Source organism: Pungitius pungitius, chromosome 3 (assembly GCF_949316345.1).
Source record: "Pungitius pungitius chromosome 3, fPunPun2.1, whole genome shotgun sequence".
NCBI classification, from domain to species: Eukaryota; Metazoa; Chordata; class Actinopteri; order Perciformes; family Gasterosteidae; genus Pungitius; species Pungitius pungitius.
The window spans coordinates 26,424,693-26,446,174 of record NC_084902.1 but is presented as its reverse complement, the minus strand read 5'-3'; the positions used below and the strand labels follow the sequence as shown (position 1 = coordinate 26,446,174).

At 47.2% G+C, this 21,482-nt stretch overlaps 5 protein-coding genes across 6 annotated transcripts in view; 3 read left to right on the top strand and 2 right to left on the bottom strand.

Moving 5' to 3' along the window:
- Positions 1-2,302: 2,302 nt before the first annotated feature.
- Positions 2,303-4,909, bottom strand: c1ql2 (complement component 1, q subcomponent-like 2). Its single transcript, XM_037478802.2, has 2 exons — positions 4,006-4,909; positions 2,303-3,626 (listed from the first exon to the last, which is right to left on the bottom strand). The coding sequence occupies exons 1-2, from the start codon at positions 4,606-4,608 to the stop codon at positions 3,447-3,449; spliced, it is 783 nt and encodes a 260-aa protein (XP_037334699.1). The 5' UTR covers positions 4,609-4,909; the 3' UTR covers positions 2,303-3,446.
- A 4,349-nt stretch (positions 4,910-9,258) lies between these two features.
- On the top strand, positions 9,259-14,400 carry steap3 (STEAP family member 3, metalloreductase). Of its 2 annotated transcripts, none has more exons than XM_037470393.2 (6): positions 9,259-9,381; positions 10,141-10,383; positions 11,613-11,879; positions 11,965-12,489; positions 12,577-12,735; positions 14,110-14,400. In XM_037470393.2, exons 2-6 carry the CDS (start codon positions 10,153-10,155, stop codon positions 14,395-14,397), a joined length of 1,470 nt encoding a protein of 489 aa, XP_037326290.2. In that variant the 5' UTR covers positions 9,259-9,381; positions 10,141-10,152; the 3' UTR covers positions 14,398-14,400. The 2 variants fall into 2 exon arrangements, with proteins under 2 accessions (XP_037326290.2, XP_037326281.2); XM_037470384.2 differs by having other exon boundaries at positions 9,293-9,412.
- A 1,171-nt stretch (positions 14,401-15,571) lies between these two features.
- Positions 15,572-17,317, top strand: LOC134127000 (acyl-CoA-binding protein-like). Its single transcript, XM_062561406.1, has 4 exons — positions 15,572-15,645; positions 15,924-16,041; positions 16,701-16,763; positions 16,870-17,317. The coding sequence occupies exons 1-4, from the start codon at positions 15,640-15,642 to the stop codon at positions 16,953-16,955; spliced, it is 273 nt and encodes a 90-aa protein (XP_062417390.1). The 5' UTR covers positions 15,572-15,639; the 3' UTR covers positions 16,956-17,317.
- A 156-nt stretch (positions 17,318-17,473) lies between these two features.
- Positions 17,474-20,799, bottom strand: sctr (secretin receptor). The gene is made up of 13 exons (XM_037466050.2): positions 20,670-20,799; positions 20,493-20,592; positions 20,002-20,115; positions 19,747-19,853; positions 19,328-19,437; positions 19,131-19,263; positions 18,889-19,042; positions 18,745-18,805; positions 18,591-18,660; positions 18,312-18,403; positions 17,895-18,033; positions 17,766-17,807; positions 17,474-17,674 (listed from the first exon to the last, which is right to left on the bottom strand). Exons 1-13 carry the CDS (start codon positions 20,724-20,726, stop codon positions 17,483-17,485), a joined length of 1,371 nt encoding a protein of 456 aa, XP_037321947.2. The 5' UTR covers positions 20,727-20,799; the 3' UTR covers positions 17,474-17,482.
- Positions 20,800-21,225: 426 nt separating this feature from the next.
- The window catches only part of cfap221 (cilia and flagella associated protein 221), a 57,891-nt gene continuing 57,634 nt past the window's right edge, over positions 21,226-21,482 (top strand). The window contains exon 1 of the mRNA XM_037467448.2: positions 21,226-21,394. The gene's annotated coding sequence lies outside the window, so the exon portion shown is untranslated. The remainder of the gene's footprint in view (positions 21,395-21,482) is intronic.

Sequence of the window (21,482 nt, the reverse complement as noted above, 5' to 3'; positions counted from 1 at the left end):
GGGAAGCTTTTGGGTTTTCGTCCCATGTAATGTCAGAACACTATTCGCCTCACCAGAGGGACGCTGTTGCAAACTTTCATTTGAATCCGCCTCAAAAGGCACACAATTCAACGATCTACCGACTCTGTGACCTTTACCCCTTCCACAAGTGGGCAAATACAGTTTAATCTGGCGGGCTGCATCTCCTGTTTTCCCTCCTTTCTTTTGTTGTCCAGTGGAGATCCCAGCCGTGTGGTTTGCGAGCGAGCCACAAACAAAAGAGGGAGATAAGGTTTTTAGGTGCCCCACCTCCCCACCAGGTCCCTTCAGACGTCCCTCTTTCACAGCCCTTTTTTGTTGCTCGTGCACGCTTTTGGTGGCATTTGCATCTCCGGCACAAGCGTTACTCGCTGATTGGTCGCGGCGGGGATACAATCAGCACATTGAAAGAACAAGGAGAGGCCCTCAGGGATGTCCCACGATGATTGGCGGACTGTATGTGCAGCGGGAATCCGATTGGCAATCAGGCTTTTTCCTGGAACTGCTTCATTAAAGCGGACGCTTTCCTCACTGGGTTTTCAATTAAGAAGAATCATAGTTTACAGGGACAACTGTGTACATCACAAACGCCTTGGTGACAAGTACTCTGGTAAGATGCCTGTTGCTCGGCTGCCTGTCAAGCTGCATTCCACTAAACACAGTGTGTGTGTGTGTGTGTGTGTGTGTGTGTGTGTGTGCTTGTGTCCCGATTATCTCATCCATCAGAGAAATTCACTACTCCGTCTGTCAGTCAGCGACACCCAGACACGGGGGATGGATGATCATCTATCGTGCTCCATGTCTGCGTGCGTCTGTGTGTGTGTGTGTGTGTGTTTGTGTGTTTGTGTGTGTGTGTGTGATCATCTGTCTGGCAGTCGGGGGACACGCACTGCTGTTGATGTCTCAGTTGGTGTCAGCAGCTTCACTTTTCATCCCAAATGTGTCTGCAGAGGAGGCTGAGAGCCGGTACAAGACCATCAAGCTGTGATCTTTAAACGCTTGGAGAGGCCTGTGCATGGTGACGTCATCGCCGCACCCCACCCCCCGATCCTCTAAAAAAACGTCCTGTCTTGGTCATCTTTAAACCTTGCCCGTCTCATGCTTATGCAAACACGGCTGTTTGTTCACGTATGTAACAACATATGTCACCGGCAGCATCTCACAATGCAGCCGAAGTGAAAGCCCACCCGGATTCTCTCTTTTTGGACCAAGGGATCCGACCTGGCTATACAATAAGATTATTTTTGCATAATTTTGCATTCTAAAAATCTTGAATACTAAACCCATAACCATTTCCAGAATTTTCAGTACTTTTCATCCGGCTGTAATTTCAATGAATCTGTGTCATGCTGACGGCCAAACCATCCGCAAAGCTCACGCATGGCGGGCTATCCACCTCTTTTTGTTTTCATCGGCTCTAGAAGAACACAGTCCCCTCTGAGGAAAATGGAGACAAGAGCAAATCAAAATAAGCCAACACCTTAATAGAGGTCCATCTAGCCGGGCATGCTAATATTTGTTTTCCATTATTCCCATTTCCAATTGACAGGGCTGGTGTGTAAACAGCTGTTTAATTGTGTTCCTGAGGGGGATGAAAAAATGAATATTGAAAAGAAACACCCACATCATCATCGTGAAGGCTTATAGCCATGTTTGAGTGTGTTAAAGCATTTTGCAAATCTTAATAGAACTTAATCAGAAGTGAAACCGAAGAGCCGGCAGCCACCGGTTTTTATGTCTAAAACGATCTGAAGGGGCGCCTGTTATTCATGTTTCCTCATGCTGAGGACTCCCAAAGACGGCCTTTTGCTAACTGTGCGACTCTCCATCGTCTCTCAATAATGGAGCTACAGAAGCACTGAGTATAGCTGAGAGGCGCATGTCAGAAATGTTCCTTTTTAAAAGTGTCAGACACCTCTCCTTGTGTGAACTTGGAAATAGGATTGTGCATAACTATTATTCTTCTTATCCATACTGCGGTTGCGACCAGAAACCTCAAACACAAAGATCAAAACCGTTTACTGGATAAAATAAGAATGTGTTGCATTCGCGTTAAGCAAGGCTCACTGACCACAAACGTCTGCCAGCTACAGCCGAACGAAGGACAGTCAGCGAGGCACCTGGAACCAAAACTGTAGGCTACAGTGCAATGCGACACATTTGGAACAATATATATATATATATATATGACTGTGACATTAAGTCAAACACAAAACACTTGGACTCACTTGGTCAGACATGTTCACACAAAGCCAACGTTTTGTCAAACAATATTTATTGGCATACATGACAACTCAATTGTAGCCGGTTCGATATCGATGCGATGAGACATCCATTCGTGTGGTTACTGGGTTGTTTAGTGAAACACCAAACACGACACGTCTGGCGCGTTTTGGATCGCGTCCCACCGACCTCGTAGGACCGTTTCGGGCCGATCGCATCTTCTCTAACTGCTCGGGCTCATCCGGTTGTAGGCCTACAGTGCTCCAGTTTAAGCTGTTGCTCCATTTTGCCATGTATGCCGACGATGCACTTACTTTCGGGGCGGATAATAAATACATGAGTAAAAAAAGAAAATGACAATTATTCACATATTTTTATTTAATTATTTATATGAAGACCGTTATATTTGGTTGTGGAAAATTGACGACGTCGTGAACGACCGGGGCTGGAAAGCTAACAGCTAATAGGCTAGCCGCATGAGGTCATGCTAGCGGTCGACAGCCACAGTAGTTTTGTGTCATAGTCCCCTGGGGTCGAAGAGGAGGTCCCGGTCCTTCATTCAAAAGACAAGCTTGTTAGCTAAGTCGCTAATGATTCACTGTTTAATTAAATGGCTTCCGCCCTTGTGACCACCGGGAAACAACAATTTTCTCTGTGGTGCGGATCTGTGGGGCCAAGATCAACTAATTTGAAATGTGAGCATGCAGAAGAACACATAGAATGTCCTGGTGTTAAAATACCGCTGTGGCCTTACGTCCCTAAAGCTCGCCGGCGGAGGGTCTCTCCCTCTCGGACGTTGGCTTCGGGCATCCTGATTTTTGTGTTATTTTTCCCGCCCTTCTCTCTGCTGCCATTCGAGCCTGAAATACTCGGCGCCATTAATACGCAGCCGGCTCCGGGGGCTACGCTCAGTTTCTCCCTTTCAGTATTTTCTAAATGTGTCAAAGAAACTTAAGAATGACGCGTCCTCGGCTCTGGGCGCGTTTGGGGCGTTTTGCCGTGGGTCTGCGGCAGTGAGATACGTACTCTGGTGACGGCAGAGGAGTCGAATACTCGGGTCGGATGGAACGAAAAAAGGGCCTCTCGCTAAACGAAGGGAACAAACGGAATGCGGACAACGAGCCGTGTGTGTGTGTGTGTCTTCAAACCGGGACAAAACATGTTGGGGCGTTTGGATGTGAACAGTTTCTCGGTTCGCTCCGCGTCTAGTCGGGGTACAGGATGAAGCCGGAGAAGGTGCTGTACTTGTTGTTGTTGCCGCCGTGGGCCTTGCCGCCGTCCAGCTTGACGTAGACCTCGTCCCCGGAGTCCAGGTGCAGCACGGCGCTGTTGCTGGCGTAGTCGTAGTTCTGGTCGGCGTCCTGGGCGATGGCGCTGGCTCGCACCTGGGGGGAGAGGAGGAGGGTGAATGGGACTTGGTTGGTTGATGAGAGAACTACAAAGTTCACGTGAGGCTGAGAGGCAAAAGACACAGCTGTGGTGCCGCTTTAAAAATAGACATTGAAAGGGAATGCTGGGTAAAGTAGAGGTTAAGAAAAAAAACATCAAATTACATTGGAGAAGAAGCGTGGATGCATTTAAGCTTTAGTGGCCACTGATGATGTTCCAAATATCACCATGAAACCGTTACTTATGAAGCATATACATGGAGGAATTAAGGAGAAAACAAATAAAATGATATGCTATAGAAATAAATTCTGACGACCCTGCAACGAACTACGTTGTGTTTCTATACGTCATCATTCCGATCAGCTGACCTCTCACCTGTCCGTTTTTGCACAAGTCGGCCCACATGCTGGTCCCGTCCCCTCCGCGCATCAACACGTGGTAGGTGAAGAAGTAGATCCCGGACATGTGGCAGGTGAACTTCCCGGTGCTCGCGTCGTAGTGTTTCCCCAAGTTTGTGATCACGTCGTCGAACTTCAGCACCTCGTACCCCTCGTGCGGGTTCTTCAGGCCGACGTAAAACGCGATCCGGTATCCGTTGGCGGAGGAGTTCGTGCCCTCCGTCTCTCCGTTCTCGGGACCGGCCGACCCAGTCACCGCGGGGAGGGCGAGTCTGCCGTCGCCGCGCAGCCCCGGTGGTCCCCTTGGACCCGGGGGTCCCGGCTCTCCCGGCGGGCCCCTGGATCCGGGTTTGCCCGGTCGCCCCGGCTCCCCGCGACTCCCCTGCGCCATGGGCGGCTGCGGAGCGACGCCGTTGACGTTCTGGATCACCTCTACGGCGCTGGCGCCGCCCGGTTTGGGGGTGTACGGGTCGCAGACCATCCGACAGGTGCCCATCATCTCGTAGTAGTGCGCGGAGGTCTCGGGGGGTGCGCGCAGCAGAAGCAGCGGGACGGCGACGGCCAGAGCCAGCAGAACCATCGCGACGGCGGTCACCAAGAAGACCGACCACCTCCGGGACAACCTGAAACCCGCGGAGCCACCCTGGGGGGGAATTTTGGCGGATGATGCGGGGGACACGGAGGAGGGGTGCGGGTGCTTTTTTTTGTACGCCAAAAATAAACGTGGAACAAGTTGATGAAGTGCGCGTCGCCTCGGCCCGGCTCTTCCAATCGGCGGCTTCGAGCCCCTGGGCAGCGGCTGTGACCGGGGAGCGTTGAGCGCGTCCTGGCCGGATGGAGAGGTGCGCGCGGACAGCGGCGGTGCAGCTGCGGCCAGCTGGCACAAGTGAGCGAGGAGGAGACCGGAAGATAAGGGAGATGGCCTTCAAATTAAAACGGCAGGACGGGTAGCGCTCATGAATATAGAGCAGAAAAGACCTCAGCTGAGTAAATTATAACAGACGCACGTCTGCTGCTGTTAGTGACACAAAGCGGGCGGGTCACAAGCAAAACGGAAGTTCATTTTTAATGAGCATACATTGAGATGGGAGGCTGCACATTGACTAGGGTCATATTTAGAATGGGCAGTCAGACATACTCAAGTACAATTTTAGAGGTACTTGTAGCCTACTTAAGTATTACGTAATTTTCTTTATCTTTCATATCCACCACATCACAGAGGGAGGTACTTTATACTCCTCCATGTGTTTGACAGTAATAATTAGCAGGCAAATGATCAGTTTATGATAACATGATGATGCCCGACAGCAGGAAGCGGTTATAATTCTGCACCTCAACTGCAACATGAACCGTGCATCATTAATAATTATTCAAGGCTGTGACAGTGACAGTGACCCTGCTGCATAATTCCATATGAGTAATAATTCCGTATTTATCTCTTGACTTGAGTATATTCCGTGTGTTATATTTCAGTTTTACTTAAAGTTAACTTTTGGCTGACTGCAAAATATGATTTTTAGAAGACGTAATTAATATATAAGCAGATAAAACAGATTCCCAACAAAGATTTTATTTTTTTAACGCGCGACAGGAAGTGGTGCGTTTTCTTTCGACTGACTTGACCAGAGGTACAGTTGGTGCGTAAAGTTTAAAGTCCGCGCAATTGTTATTGAAAATTCCAGGAAAAAAATATACAACAAAGAAGACTCATATTTACATGTGGAGAAAACGGCTCGATAATATCACACTTGAACGCATCACTGATCACTGCAAAAATATACTGCCTGACAAATGATTGAGGTTTTAGTCTCAATGAGCTGGTTTATGTATAAGTGGAGCATTAAAGGTCGAACATTACCATAAAATGTTTTTACTCATTCCCGTCTGCCCACGGATCCATAAATTCTTCAGTTGCAAGATTAGGATTTGGATTTATGTCGAACCAATCCACAAATTATCATAAGTCAGTGATGAAAAATGTGTTTATATTGTTAATCTTTTTGGGCGAGCCATTACATCTCATCTATAATTCTCCCCCATAAATCAACAGAGGGATTTCACAAAATGTCATTTTTTATATTTAACATCAATGAATTGAACAAAGGAATACATTGTTAAAGACAAGTTTAATCCTGTGATGATAACCAAAATGAAACACATTCAAATGTTTGCCTCCACGGGGGTCTTTTCAAAGTCGATGGCTGAAGGGAAGGTTCACTGTGGTGACAACATCGAATGACCAACTGCATTGGTCACTTCACAAACTCACACATGCACACATTTAGTCGGAGGGGATGGGTGGGTTTTGGGGCTTGGGGGGGGGGTAGCCGATAAGTTATACAGAAAATGTAGTGGAGATGTCTGGCTGCTGTCCACAACTTCAGCTCCGAGCTCCCTGGTTGCTGGGGTGCTTTTTTGATGTCTTGTTTCGCAAGGTGGAGAACCACGGGCCTTGCATTTTGATTCCCCCGGCAAATTAAAATTCGCCCTATGCACAGGCAAATCCTTACTCTGTTGCATACAGATGTGTCTTAAACACCTCATTAGCCTCTTCTTCTTTACCCTTTCCTGCAAGGCCACCGTGCACTTGTTCTAACCACGAGCACATCAGCTGAAGGGAGGGCGCCACCGATCCCCCCCGCGTTGCTCAATCGCCCCCACACCCCACTCCACCCCATGAAGGACCTGAAAAACTTCAAAAGTGCCAGTTGGGAACCAAGCACCTGGAATTGGAGAGCAGACCCCACATCCACACACGAGGCTTTAGAGCTCAAGGCGATGTTGAAAAATCTTCAGAGGCCGGAGACGAGGCTTAGCCGAAGCCCCGCGGTCACACTGCAAACCCCCCCCCCAGCCCCCCGCCCCCCTACACACACATACAACCCCTCCCTACCTTCTTAGCAATTTTCCACCCGTTCTCAGCTCAGCTTTGACTGCACTGAACATGTCTCGGGCCGTGTTTGAAGGTGAACATCGCGCGGGGTGTTCAAAGTGAGGACAGCCCCGACGTAGCTGGGAATTCATTTAGAATTTTCATCCGCCGCAGATGACTATGATCATCTGCAAAAAAAAAAATGTCAGTGAGGCATGCGCGCTCCCCAGAGTGACCTTTGCTCGAGGTTAGCACACTGAACTGTTACTTTAGGCTTGCTGGCAGTGATACCACAATAGAATTGTGTAAAATATTACATAACACATAAACGTCTCAAATTCAAAATGAAATAAAACCCTGTTTTGACACTTTTTTGGACATTGTTTTCTCCTACAGGCTTTAGGATAATAATGTCTGTATGATTGTGTCTCCACCAAAGAGAAGAAAGGGCCAGCAGATGAAAACATCCGATCTGATCGGAGCGACGAGGGAACTGTAACCCTCCTTCGTTTTTTGTCGTTACCTTGTCTCACTCTCATGAACCTACCTTTGCTTGAGGTGACCAGGGGAACGACGCGAATCTGCATGTGGGATTCCTGTCCTGTGATTTCTTCGCCGTGGGAAACTTTTAACTGAGCCACAGCGGTGAGAACCTGCAACATCAGCTCCTGTCTACACACGTGTCCCTAATCCCTGACGAAAGGAACTGAGCGGGCCGCTGCCCTCGAAAGCACAGGAAGAAATGTCTTCCCCCATGTAAGGCTTTGACAGTGAAGCTCTGTCCGACGCTCGCATGGCTCTACCTGTCCACCTCAGGCTAACCGCCTACGACCGTGCCTTTGCTCCTCTGACACAATACTTCCCATCTGACTGTGTGATCGCCGTGGTGATAATAATAGACTATGAACCTGAAAACAGCATTGAGGAAACTTTAAGAGGCCCTGCTATGTGCTGCAAACCAGATCACCAGGCTTGTCTCGAGTAGGGAATTTGTCCCCCCAGAATCAGAATGACTTCAATTGATTTGACTTGTGAGATGAATGGGTTATCACACCGAGAGACGTCAGTAATCGATACCCACGAATGAAAAATTAACATATTAGATATGTGTGCTGAGGATTGTGACCATCCACATTGGGAGCATTTCTGTTGCCTTTCAGGGTCTTTGGTACATGCGGCGAGCAGTTAACAGAGCAAACAGCGCTATCATTTCAAACTACGGCGGAAGTGCTGACCACACAAATAAAATAGGAGTACAGTCATTTACATGCGTGTTGGAAGAGCGCCGACGCAGCTGGCGCTTCTATCACGTTCCTAAATTGGACTCATTTAACGTTACTCTGGCTCTCTATATGTCGCAGTGGCACGCCCCAAACATGGCCGCCGCTCGAGAGGAACTTGAGGGTGGCCGCGCCGCTCGGTTACGTCAACAAAGGACGCAGCGGTCGCGTAACGACACACGGTGGGAGAGCGACTTCATTCTCTTCTCTTTTCTGACATGGCTATAAATATCTTTGCATGGGAAATATTTGTTTGCTGCTCTATTAATGTTCAGAATGTAAAACACAGCTCCTTTAAGCGGTGTAAACAGACACGAGGCCATGGCCTAGAGAGAGTGAAAGAGAGGGTGGTATGCTGGCACAGTGTGTCTGTGTGTGTGTGTGTGGGGGGGGGGTTGTGTGTGGTGACACTGATGCAGTGCTGTGAGCCGGAGGGGTTCAACCTTTTGCAAGTGGCAAAGGCAGACTTGATGAAGTCATGTTGACAGCACGTTGCCCGCGGCCGGACATCTTTTTAACGCTTCTGCTTTCTTTTTTGGTTCCAATCTCACGGCCTGTTTATCAAACATACCGACAGCAGCAGATGGAGTCCAGTGAGAAACTGCTATTTAAGGTCCCTGTCTGAGACATTAAAAAAAAATTACATTTGACTTCTTATCATTTTTGTTCAACAGAATATAATTTGTGAAACAGAGAACCAGACCATTGCTGTAGCAAAAAGAAGACCAAGAGCATATTTCCGGGGTATTGGAGCAAAACGCTGACCTCCTCACACTGATCACACGTAAACACAGCGTTTACCAGCTAAATGTTTATTCTGCCGTTTAGTTTAGCGTGTTTGCATACTGGCATACGTGTATTATCAATAAACACAATTTTGCAAATAGGGTAAACTGTGATGGAAATGTCAGTAATGAAGAAAAATTATTTTACAAACCAGTACACATTGTTTTCATTTATTTAGACGTTTTATTGTATGTAAAGCCACAGTTTTTGTTGTTCTCGGTGTAATGTCAAAAGTCAGTTATACAACTGGATCATCTTTCCCTTTCTCTTTATCTCTTGCACGCAGGTGGAGGCGTGGCCCAGAAGGGGCGTGGCTTCGCCTCCCGCGTCACGTTATCAGGAAGAAAAGTTCACAGCGCGAGGGACCGAGGCGGACAAGTCTCTGAGAGTAACGTTAGTTCAGAAATACCACCGCGTGAGTACTAAAGGAGGCTTGATTGAGTGAAGTAAGCTGTCCTTTTTATCCAAATGTTCGAGTTTGTTTGCTTGTGTCGTGCTGTTTTTGTTTTTTTAAGGAGGGGAACTTTCCACGAGTTCGGTCAAGGACAACAAGCTAGGTGGCGTCACTCGCGTTTCTGCCCGGAGGAGAATATGAGCGTGGATTTGTTGCTATTGAGCGTTCAATGGCTCGAGGGTTTTAATAAAGCTTACGACGTCACCTGACACTGCTTCTAGAAATGCATGGTTGGCTGCTAAATTCTGCCCATGAAAGGATGATTTAGAAAAGCAGCACTGGTTATGATTTCCAGTATTAATACAGGCTAATTACCGTTGGTTTGTTTACGACTAATTAGTTTTGTATGATTCGCAAGCTTGTTTGTTAAATGGTATGTGTTACTATTTTTATAGTATGGCCCCTAACATAGTTACTGTCGTCATAATATGAAGAATCCTTTTATTTGATCATTAGACACATTTACGTGTGTATATGTATTTAGGACAAGGGAGTTGAGGGACAAAGGTACCTAAAGCAGACCAATAGAACTGTATGTTATTATGTAAAAAAAAGCCAGTATCCGAGGTCTAGATCTCGCTGTCAGAGGATGTGTGTCAATAACAAGTAATTATCCTAAAGCCTGATTCTAAGGGCTCTTGCCTTTTTATTATCCTTCTCTATAGTCTTTAGTACGGGTCTAAATGAATAAGCCACACAGTCCGTGTCCCCTCTCTGCAGATTCACCGGTGCATGATGCCCGATGAGATGGCACGGCCTTTAATCCGGAGCAGAGGTGAGGATGGCGGCTCCAGGCGTCCAGAGGCCCCTACGTCTGAACTTGGCGCCCCAGTCATCGGTATCCTGGGCACGGGCGACTTCTCCCGCTCGCTGGCCAGAAGGCTGGTGGCCTCCGGCTACCAAGTGGTGGTGGGGAGTCGAAACGCCAAGTTCTCCGAGGCTCTGTTCCCCAAAGAGGCCGAGGTGACACTCACATTCACACTCGCCACCTAATTGGTGTTTTGGTTCCTTTCGCAATGGTGATAATGATGTATTTACTCTGTATTTACCCATGAGGCATGATAACTGTTATTATCCTAAATAGATAGGAATTAAAGTGTGTGTTAGTTATTCCTTTCTTTTTCTTTTAGCGTGCTTGTAAAGAGTGTCTTAAGTGTAGGAAACAACAAAGAATAACTGCCTTGTGTATCAGTAACGTATACAAAAAACATATTTAGCCTTAAATTTAAAGGCCACGAGATAAGACTGTAGATCTGGCATCGTATGTTTTTAAGAAACTTGAAGGTGTCCCGTTGAAAGAAACAAAGAGTCCCCCGCAGGAATGTGGAGACAAGCTCCAAGGTCAGGCAGCGCTGTTTTTGTAGCAGGTGGACGGAGCGATGGCGCCAAGCGCCGATGGCGTGGAATACGCCTTTGCAATATCTTTAAACCAACCCGGAGCCAACTTTGTCCCAGTTTAATAAACTTAAATTAGACACCAGCATGTTTTAACCAATAAGGGATGACGCCGTATGATGGAAAATGCACATAACCTGATGGATTTGTTTGTTCTGGGTTCTTGAGCAGAAGCACACACAGTAGTTAACTGTGTATTGTGAACGCCCAGGAAGCCTCTTTATCACCACATCTATCGCTTATTAAATCCACTTTATTTTGACTCCGGAAATTCTTCGTCCCAGCCTAAAGGTTTTTTGAACACCAGTGTCGTTGAACAAAAGACATGTCACTCATGTTTGTTTGCTGATATGAATCCTGAGCCAGCAGAATATTAACTTGGTACTCGGCCTGAGGCAGAAGAAAAAGATGTATCATACGTGCTGCACCATACCATAGAATAATGTACTATATCATGCCATAGCGCACCATTATCTAACATACTGTATGTACTGTACACTGTAGTATAGTGTACCACACTATGGCATACCGTACTATACCATAATACAATATGTAATATTGTATTAGACTATCATACTATAGTGTACTATACTTTACCATGCTGTAACTTGCCATACTACACCATGTTGCTTTACACTGTACAAGGTATACGTTTTCCAATAAGGATCCATGTTACAATGCACAGAACTTGCCAAAAATGAATTGTGCTACTTATTTAGTTGATCACATGGTACTATTTTTTTTTTTTGTACTTTGAATGTATGTGGCGTGTAACCACTTCTGCCTTTGTCCTCCAGGTGACGTCGCAGATGGAGGCAACCAGCAGGGCAGACGTGGTCTTTGTCGCCGTGTTCCCCGAGCACCACTCCACGCTGGTGGAACTGAGGCCGACGCTAGCCGGAAAGACGCTGGTGGACGTCAGCAACGGTTCGAAAATCAGCCGAGACACGCCCTCGAATGCCGAGCAGCTTGCAGAGTTGTTCCCAGAGAGTTTTGTGGTTAAAGGGTTCAACACCGTATCGGCTTGGACGCTCCAGATGGGACCTCGGGATGGCAGCAGGCAGGTAGGATACACAAGCTGCCCCTTGTGTTGTTGATTCAGAAAGAAAAAAGAAAAGATTTGAACCCAACGTCGTCTCCGCGCTCCAGATTTTCCTGTGCGGCGACGACAGCCGAGCCAAGAGCCGTGTGATGCAGCTCTGTCGCAGACTGGGCTTCGTCCCCGTCGACCTGGGCCTCCTCGCCTCCTCCCTGGAGATCGAGAACCTCCCCCTCTATCTCTTCCCCTCCTGGCTCATCCCCGTCGTCTGCACCCTGTCCCTCTTTGCCTTCTTCTACGCGTACAACTTCCTCCGCGACGTGCTGCAGCCCTACGTCACGGCGGGGAAGAACGTCTTCTACAAAATGCCCATCGAGACGGTGAACGTCACGCTCCCCGCCGTGGCCCTGGTGATGCTGTCGCTGGTCTACGTGCCCGGTGTGTGCGCCGCTCTCCTCCAGCTGTGGTGGGGCACCAAGTACAACCGCTTCCCCGGCTGGCTGGACCGCTGGCTGACCAGCAGGAAGCAGATGGGGCTGTGCAGCTTCTGGTGTGCGGCGCTGCACGCCGTCTACAGCCTGTGTCTCCCCATGAGGAAGTCCGCCCGCTTCCGGCTGCTCATCGCTGCCAGAGAGGTGAGGGGAAGACACACACACTGCGTACGCCAAATGCGCCACGCTGGACACTACGAGGACGCCTCTTTTTCATTGTGTGATGTCCAGGTGAAGGAGGGGGCCGTGTGGGTGGAGGAGGAGGTGTGGCGGATGGAGCTGTACGTCTCAGCGGGCATCATGGCCCTCGCTCTGCTCTCCCTGCTGGCCGTCACCTCGCTGCCCTCCGTGGCCAACACGCTCAACTGGAGGGAGTTCACCTTCATACAGGTACCCACAAACAGACAATCAGGGAAGTACAATCAAATATCATCTCCCCCCCGAGTAACGCTTTTCCTATGAATATACACCACCCCGAGGCCGGCTCTCTATTCTTCTTGGACGCAGCAGGATGAGAGTCAGATTGGATTAATACAGACTGATGGCCAAAGACTGCCAGCCGTGACACTTGACACACAATCATACAGGCGCGGGGCGTCACGCTGATGTGTAGACAGATGCACACGCAAACCCTGCCTCTGCACTCCTGCAGCTGCCCCAGATTTGCCGTTAAACTCGGACTGTGACAAAGGCAATCAGGAGAGTCGTGACTCATGCACTTCCTCCTTTTTCCGCTGCTCCTTAGCCCCCCCCTCCCTCCCCCCTCCCTCCAGCCGTGGCCTTCCATTTGCTCGGTGTTCCCCTTTTCATCTTTGCGTGCGGCTAATCCGTCGGCCGTCAGATTAGCCGTGTAATCGTGTGTGTTTTTGTGTAGTTTCTGTGCATCAGGCTTGTGCGTGATCTACCAACGACACACTGAGGATCAGCCCTCGCCCCCCAAGGCTGAACGTTGTCCATTTGACCGGCGCCTTTTTTTCCCTAATTGTGTACAAGACAAACTGTGGTGACTGTATTGCGTAAAATCATCACGTTTGTCAGTTTTAGTTTACAGAAATGTCAAAAATGTGCCGTGGATTAGGTTTCAAGAAATGCCCTAATCTCAGACCTGCTGTTTTGGGCGGAAAATCACACAAAAAGACCAACAGCGCTTTCCAGTCTGTTTGTTTACATCACTTTCCTGTGATTTCTCTCAAAATGTTTGCCGTGAGCAGTCAATTATTCAAGCACCACTGTCCTCCAACCCTCCCTTCAGTTCTCCAGAAAAGGCGGCGGGAAGGCTTTTGTCTTTTTGCCATCAACCCACGGCGGTTATTTTTGCTTCTTTTTTTTTTAAAGTTGCAGCTGTTCCCTTCGACGTGTTTCCAAATCACAGCAACAAAGCGTCGTCTCTCCTTTCAAGTGGAAGCAATTATCCGTTGTGGCCAGTTAATGTGTGAACGACGAGAATCGTGGCCATTTTTAACCCCTTGGCCTCTGCCCAATTCAACCTTTTTTTTATTTTTTTTTATTAGTGTGCCCTGTGGGTACGTTGTAGCGAACACACTGGTGGGGTTCATCAGGTCATGAGTGGCAGGTCAGTGGGTTTCCTCGGCTTCTGTAACACACTGAGCTAATTCAGTCGGATCAGCTGGACTGTGAGCTAAAGCGGCGCTACTTCATGGGGAAATCCCTGACATTATAGATTTTAAAATTTGAACCGTGTGTCGTATTTGGAAGACAGGATGATTGTTACGTTTTTTTCTTCCCTCGTTTCGCCCCCCGCAGTCCACGCTGGGTTACTGCGCCCTGGCCATGGCCACCCTCCACACGCTGCTCTACGGCTGGGACCGCGCCTTTGACCCGGCCCAGTACCGCTTCCTCCTGCCTCCCACCTTCATGCTGGTCCTGATTGTCCCCATGGCGGTCCTGCTGGGCCGCCTGGCCCTCCTCGTGCCCTGCGTGGCCCGTCGGCTCGGGATGATCCGCCGCGGCTGGGAGAAGAGCCGCCACGTCCGCTGCGCCCCGCAGGAGGAATGCCGGCGCAACGGGCTGGAGGAGTTCAGTAACGTGTGACGGAAACCGCCCGGGGGTCGGCGCTCGTGACTGAAAGCCGCAGGTCGCACTGGAGGTGAAGGATTTATACACTGTTGGGATGTACTGAAGGCTCCTCTCTGAGGACTTTTGGGGAATTTCAGAGACGTCTTTTCAAAAGATTAGCGGGTAGTTCCTTAGAGATATTTGACCAATAGAGCCGTGGTCACACTTTACTGCACCATGCATCGTCGCTAACGAGTATTTGATCTATTGTTAACTAGTGAGAACAGCGTTACCTTCTGGTTTCATCCATGCAGCCGGGAGAGAACCTGCTGAAGCAGCACAACAGTTTTGCATAAGTTCATATTTGAATCTGAAATATTTATCAGCCAGTCGGTTCATTTCGAATCATTGGTGCGCTCACTCAGGTGTTGTTACTAAACTCCTGTGTGCTACCTGGAGACCCAACCTGTCGAGCTGCCGCACTCTAAGTTGTTAGTTTTATTTTTTTAAACATGGTTACCATTCGGTGTTGTGCTAAACTGATCAACAACTCTTTTGTTCTGACTGTTATAATATGAGCGTGAAAGGCTATGCTGGGTTCAGCCTTTTTTGTTTCCTTATTTTCTATGTTGGTATTCTGAGTTTTGTTTTCTTGCCAAAGGTCATTCTCTGTTACGTGATAAGTACAATCGGAATCAAAATGCCTGCGTAGTGTACAGTACTCTAAAATGAATGTAAAAAATAAAATGGAAATTTCTAGAAGATAGAATAAAAGATTCTTTCTACAACATTTTTTTTTCCCCAAGTATAAGTTTAAATCAAGTAGATGTATTTGTTCTTTATGAGAAGGTCTCATCTGTGTCAAAGGCTGAAATGTAACCCCTTCTTTGCTTAAAGATTATAGGAATAAAAGGTTTGTCTGGTCACACCTGACCAAAGGGTGCAACATCAGATCACGTGTAGACGCTGCCATCTTCTGGCTGGAAATCGTATCACACAACCTTTATCTTCTCAAATATATAATTATATTCTCTATTATGGAGTACAAGCCATGCCTTCACAAGTGCCTTCAAATTTCTCGTGGGTCACCTCTTTAAAATGAAGTCATCTATAACAGCATTGTAAAACTACAGCGGTGGGCCTCCTGCTATCTGTCATGATGGTGTGGCCCTAATAAGCCACCGCCCACTTTACTACACCTTCAAGAACGTCAGGCCGGTTGGACGAGCACTGACGGAGAAGCTTGCCGGCGAGGCGTGTCAGTCTGTCACCGCAGTCATGAATGTAAGTACTCTTCTTGTTCTGAGCCTTCCCTGTAACGTTAGAGAGTTACTGGTACAAGGGAGCTGGCTTTTTTTCTTCTTTACTGATTCCCACGGCGGTTGTTACAGAGCAGGGAATCGCTCCGCTTAGCTACATGTGTGACCCAGATGTAATGAGATAAGAGATTATTTAACTAGAACTAAAGCCAGAAGTCTGGTTTAAGAAAGGAACCGTTCGCCGGCTGTTCTCTGTGTCACCGTGTGCGTGTGTGTGTGTGTGTGTGTGTGTTGTCCCACAAGGAATCCTTTCAAAGAGCGGTAGAGGAGGTGAAGCTCCTGGACCAGAGACCCGGGTACGGAGTACTGGCAGATGTGTACACTCTGTATAAGCAGGCCACGGTGGGCGATGTTAACATAGGTGAGTGCGGCCTTTTTAAAATTTATTTATTTCTAATGTTGTTAAAATCCACATTCATTGAAACCCAAAGGAGAGACTCCTCCGCCCAGTCATCCAGTTTCTACCCACTGGACGAGTCCCAGCAGGGTGGGGTGAGAAAGAAAAGAGGTCCAACCAGTTGTGTGTTTTTCTGTGAACAATGCTAGCACCGATACATTGATTTAAAGATTTGTGCCCACAAAAGGAAGTAATGCTGACTTGTGTGTGTGTGTCTTTCCATGTTGTGCAACTTCTGCTGCATTCAATTCCAGTGACCAATATTTAAACTTTAAGACAGTAATAACATCTCAATGGCAACCGTATAATACCACAGTAATATATTTTACATAATGTAATACACATGCTGCAGTAGTACATATTCTATTTATATATATATATATTTTAAATATCACACCCGAGTTCCTAACACCAATCTGGTCATTTATTCAAATGGTCAATTTAACCTTTTTAACCCAATGTTCATGGTTAAATGTTGTCAAAGCCTGTAATGGTCAAATGCCCAATCCTTTATATGCATATTAGAGATTGGTTTTATAGAATGTAAAAGTAACCTTTTGTGTAGTTCATTAAAATACATTTTATTTCAGCTATTTAGGGTTTATTTGCTTTCACATCCACAGACCGTCCGGGGGTGTTTGACGTCGCAGGACGAGGAAAATGGGACGCGTGGAATGGAAAGAAAGGTCTGATTTATACAACTTTTAAAGCAAAGAAAAAGAGCAGCTACATGAAAGTGATGATGTACATTGTTCCTTTTACATGGATGAACTGATCCTTGTTTACCGTCAGGTCTGTCCAAAGAAGAAGCAATGGTCGCCTATATTAAACTGGTGGAGGAACTGAAGGAGAAATATGGATGCACCAAGACGGTGTAGCTGCTGCCCTCTTTGATACTTTATTACTGTGTAAGACAGTTAAAATGCGTGAAAGCAGTCTGGAGTACCTTCTGCTACTCTAAGTTGGGTAAAACCAAAAAGCTTGTAAAGGAATAGCAACATTTTAGGAAATAACGCCCATTTGCTTCCTTGGTGACAGCAGGACAAAAAGCCGCTCACGCTAAGCTGATCGTCCTCTGGCTCCATAGGGAGCTTCAAGAGTGATGGTAATCTTCTCTTCTAACTATCAGCAAGAACGTGAAACTGTGCGTCTCCTAAAATGTCTGACTAATGCTTTAGTTCAAATACAATGTACGTTTACATGTATAAACTGTTTAAATAAAGAGAACCTGTAGACACCCTATACATAGTAATTTTGTCCTTGGGCCTCTTGCCTGAATTTTTCTCTGGGCCAAATATCCTTTGCAAATACAAACAATAGAAACACATTATTGAAACACATCAAAACACATTAAAAGCCAGAGCACAAACGAGTCCCCCCCCCCCCCCCCCTCCTCCGGCTAGAGTCACACCTCCAGCGTGTCCACGGGGAGTCCGCTGGCGGCCGGGCCGCCCGTGGAGCAGGGCAGCAGGGACACCTGCGTGAGGGGCGACCCGCTGTGGCTGATGGAGCCGTGTTGTTGCCGCCCCCGGCGCCGGCTGGGCAGGTGCCGGGTCAGCCGCCACCTCCGCCACCTCCTCTGGAACTCCTGCTGCACCTGGGGGCGGGGCGGAGAGGGGGTGGGGGAGGTGCTCTTTGCATTCAATCCCGCACTTGTTATCTTGTTGTTTTTTTAGACCGGTTCTCACCTCTCCGTTCATGAAGCAGTAGAGCACGGCCACCACGAAACCCTACAGCGATGTGGGATGAGAGGGAGGGAGGGGGGGGGTCAGGGAGTGTGGGGCTGTTTTTGTCATTCTCAGGTCTCTCCAACGTACCTGTGTGGACGACAGGGCGAGCTCGGCGAACGTCCATATCTTAAAGACTGAGCTGCTGACCTCCACGGGCAGAAAGACGAACAGGATGTAGTGCAGACCGAACAGAGCCACCAGGAAGAAGGTGGATTTGATCAGCGTCCTGGGGACGGGGAACGTGCTTTTAGCAATAAATAGTACACCTTTACAGGTGTAGTGTCCTCGTATTTGCATTCATGTTTTACTGGGATTAGCAAATAGGTCTCTTTACCATCCGTTAATGTTTCAATGCATTTCATTGGTGAAATACATAACCCTTCATTTACTTAATGATTTGTTTAACACTAATTACATTGAAAACGCATACATTTTTTTACTGTAATGGTAGCCTGACATGGGTGCAGTTTTTCCTTCAAAGTGAAATTTTGGGTCTCTACTCACTTATACTGGCAGAATTCATTCCTCTGTGCATCTGGCATTTGCAGTTTGCTCACTAGTATCCTCAAAATTCCCAAGAAAAAGAAGAGATTCATCTGAAATGATTAAAACACTATTGTTGTTCCTATTCTCATTTTGTCGTGCATATAGTTGAGGCGTTTTAAGGGAATTTTGCTTTCTGGCTAAGAGCTAAATGACAAACCTGAGATGTAATGTGTGTGTATGTTTTCAATATGTCAAATAACTTGTTAATGCTTCAAAAGAAAAAACAGATTTCTTTACGGAAATAGTCAGAAGGACCGGTACTCGAAGAATCCACCAAATCCATTCATGGGTCCTGGTTTCCCAACAACTATGGCAATGAAAATAAGACTGTTTTTAAACATCCCACACTTAATCCAATAACAGAATCTCGCCTCTGCCGACGTCCCCTTACCCTTCGTCTTCATAAAAATACTTGGCACATCCCCAGGAGACAATAACAGTCAGAGGTAGGCCTGTTGGCATGGAAATACATCTCGGGTAAATCGACGGCAGTCTGAGAGAGGCGCGCTTTATTTCCGTCACCGCGTCTCCCTACCCCAGCTCAGGACGATGTACCAGGCCAGGTGTTTCCTCAGGGAGAAGAAGGAGCGGCTCACCAGGGTGAAGAGGAAGTGTCCCTCCGCCAGCAGCCAGCTGTAGTTCGCCAGGATGGAGTAGTTGGAGAACAGGAGCGCCGCCTTGCACGCCACCTGCGCGCAATCGGGAGACGCGCGCGTTAGCCACGTGTTCGAGTAGCGCGGGCGCGACAAGGAAAGACGGCGCGCACCCTGTCCACACCGGGTAGTGGTCGCAGTGGTAGAGCTCCTCGTCGGTGAACAGCAGAGAGTCGCGGACGAAGATGAAGATGGCCCTCAGCATGAAGGAGACGAACAGCTGGATGTGGATGTGGTTCCTGGTGCAGTGGAGCTTTCTGGAGAAACGTTAACAGTTGTTAGGGATGGAGGGGGGGGAGTAAAGAGAAAGCAGACCCCCACCTAAACATGCAGAATATGGTGACGGCGATGGAGAGCGAGATGAGGGAGAGCGCGTAGCCGGCCGTGTACATGGTCTTCACGTAGGAGAAGTACGTGTGGGCGTCTGGGGACTGGACAAAGAGACAAGAAATGTTGTGCTATAAAAAAAGTTACACAAAGTTCTACATAGTTGTAGCTGCAGTGTAACATCAAACAGGGGCCCAATGCTCAATGCATCGTACGTGTAGACTATAACTACATGGCCTACCCGTGGTTATTTGGATAATTACAACGCCATTACATGTTTTTTTAATACTATTAAACTGTCAACCTTTTTCCCATAGCAGATTAGACACTTGGACCTTCTAGTGTAAGTGATTTTCTCTTTAAAAAGGGGGTTGCTTTTTTATTCAATTAACTGCGCGCTGGACACCACCAACCTCTCCAAGAAAGTGCAGCGTCTCGTTGAACGTGTAGCCGCACGCGTCCTCGTGTGGGACGAGCGGGTCGGTCCAGCCACTGGCAGTGCAGTTGCGTTGCACCGTACCTGCAAACATAGCAAGTCTTCCGGGTTGTTATTGGAGCTTCGTGGGAGAGATGGCACGTAACGTTAGATTTGCGCTGACGAACGCGAAGTTTTATTGCACGTGTAAAAACCGGTCTGCGTGGTTGTGCGTGCACGTGTGGTATCTCACCGGCCGAGTTGAAGAACTCCGGACACGGCTGAGCAACGGTTTGCCCGAGAGAGGCAGCCGGCCAGCAGTTCAGGTCATCCCACATGCCCTTACAGAGTACGCTGATGTTGTTTTCTTCATGGGTGGAACATAAAGAACACCTTTTGTTATTTTTTTCTCCATGTATTGCATTTGCTGGGATTCAATACAAATGTACTAAACTGATGTTTTTAGATGCACCCCAAGACCACCACATCGGGACATTCATCCCGATCCTTCCGTATGAAATGCATTTTGCCTAATACAAGGTTTTGGTATTTGGATTTATTGTGTTATGTGACCACTAGGTGTCACTAAAACCTTGCATACACTTTCTGTAAGGTTCAAAAATCTTAATTCAAGAGATTTTCTATTCCAAAGGAAAGTGGTAATCTTAATTTATTACATGTATTTATTTATTAGTATACGTCAACAAAATAGGTGCAAAATATACAATTTAGAAACAAACTCACCGGTTGCTCTTTCAGACTTATAAAGTAGCAGATCTGCGATGCACTTTTCCTCCTCTTTCACAAGATTAATATGAGGATGACACCCTGACGACGATTTTGCCTGTAGATGAGCAGACAATATATATAGATATATATTAGGTAAATAGATCAAAATAAACATGACGGTATTTATCTCACCTTGGGCAACAAAAGCACTCCTATGAGTGCAACTTTTTTCATGGTTCCTATATCCATCGACACTGGCAGCTACATCCAAACCGCATATCTGATTAGAATGAAACGCGAGCATCCTGCCATGCAGCAGATATATGAGGTCTGAAAATCAAACATTGGCCCGCTCAAGAGTGACGTTAATTATGCAAGGTATTCCAAGGAAAGATCTGGGAAGCGCCTATCAAGATAGTTATGATAAAACTTCCAGCCGTAACTTTCAAAATAACGTCTGTATATGTTATATATCTATTTGTAGTGCCTGTAAATAGAATATATGTGTAGTAGCAGAGCATTAGTACATACATATGCTACTCTATAACAATTAGTAAATCAATATAAGTACGAGATGTATTTACAGAATTGATTCAAGGTAAAAACAACCAAACCAAAAAACTTGTAGGCTATGCTTTTATTTTGAAGGTGGGGCGGCTTGCTTCCGTTATTATTCCGGGTGGTAGACGCAGTCTGACGGTTGCAGACAACGAATCGTTGTCGCCCGATGTTAGTCCCGCCCATTCAAAGCCCGACAGCCTCCATGGCAACGGGACTGTTTGAGGTCGGGGTCCTTCCGCTCATCAACGAGAACCGCAGGTGTGCGGCATTAAACATAAATGCTTCTGGTGCGAAAAATAGATGGACTGTGGCTGCTTTATCTGAACAACTAATTCAAGCAATTCTCGAAAGGTTAAGTAAGTTCTGAAGTTCCATTGTTCAATAAAACTCTGTCCTAAGTTAACGCTAGCATAATTTGGTGAAATTCAGCTAATAGTTAGCGCT

Bases quoted from the DNA above. Each gene is read 5' to 3' on its own strand.
- c1ql2 (XM_037478802.2), bottom strand. From the start codon at position 4,608: ATGGTTCTGCTGGCTCTGGCCGTCGCCGTCCCGCTGCTTCTGCTGCGC. The intron at 3,627-4,005 runs GTGAGAGGTCAG...CTCTCCCCCCAG, and splicing joins ACTTGTGCAAAAACGGACAG to GTGCGAGCCAGCGCCATCGC.
- steap3 (XM_037470393.2), top strand. From the start codon at position 10,153: ATGATGCCCGATGAGATGGCACGGCCTTTAATCCGGAGCAGAGGTGAG. The intron at 11,880-11,964 runs GTAGGATACACA...TCCGCGCTCCAG, and splicing joins CTCGGGATGGCAGCAGGCAG to ATTTTCCTGTGCGGCGACGA. The intron at 12,490-12,576 runs GTGAGGGGAAGA...TGTGATGTCCAG, and splicing joins TGCTCATCGCTGCCAGAGAG to GTGAAGGAGGGGGCCGTGTG.
- LOC134127000 (XM_062561406.1), top strand. The intron at 16,042-16,700 runs GTGAGTGCGGCC...TCACATCCACAG, and splicing joins GGTGGGCGATGTTAACATAG to ACCGTCCGGGGGTGTTTGAC. The intron at 16,764-16,869 runs GTCTGATTTATA...GTTTACCGTCAG, and splicing joins CGCGTGGAATGGAAAGAAAG to GTCTGTCCAAAGAAGAAGCA.
- sctr (XM_037466050.2), bottom strand. From the start codon at position 20,726: ATGGATATAGGAACCATGAAAAAAGTTGCACTCATAGGAGTGCTTTTG. The intron at 19,854-20,001 runs GTGAGATACCAC...CTATGTTTGCAG, and splicing joins GGAGTTCTTCAACTCGGCCG to GTACGGTGCAACGCAACTGC. The intron at 17,675-17,765 runs GTGAGAACCGGT...CCCCGCCCCCAG, and splicing joins ACTGCTTCATGAACGGAGAG to GTGCAGCAGGAGTTCCAGAG.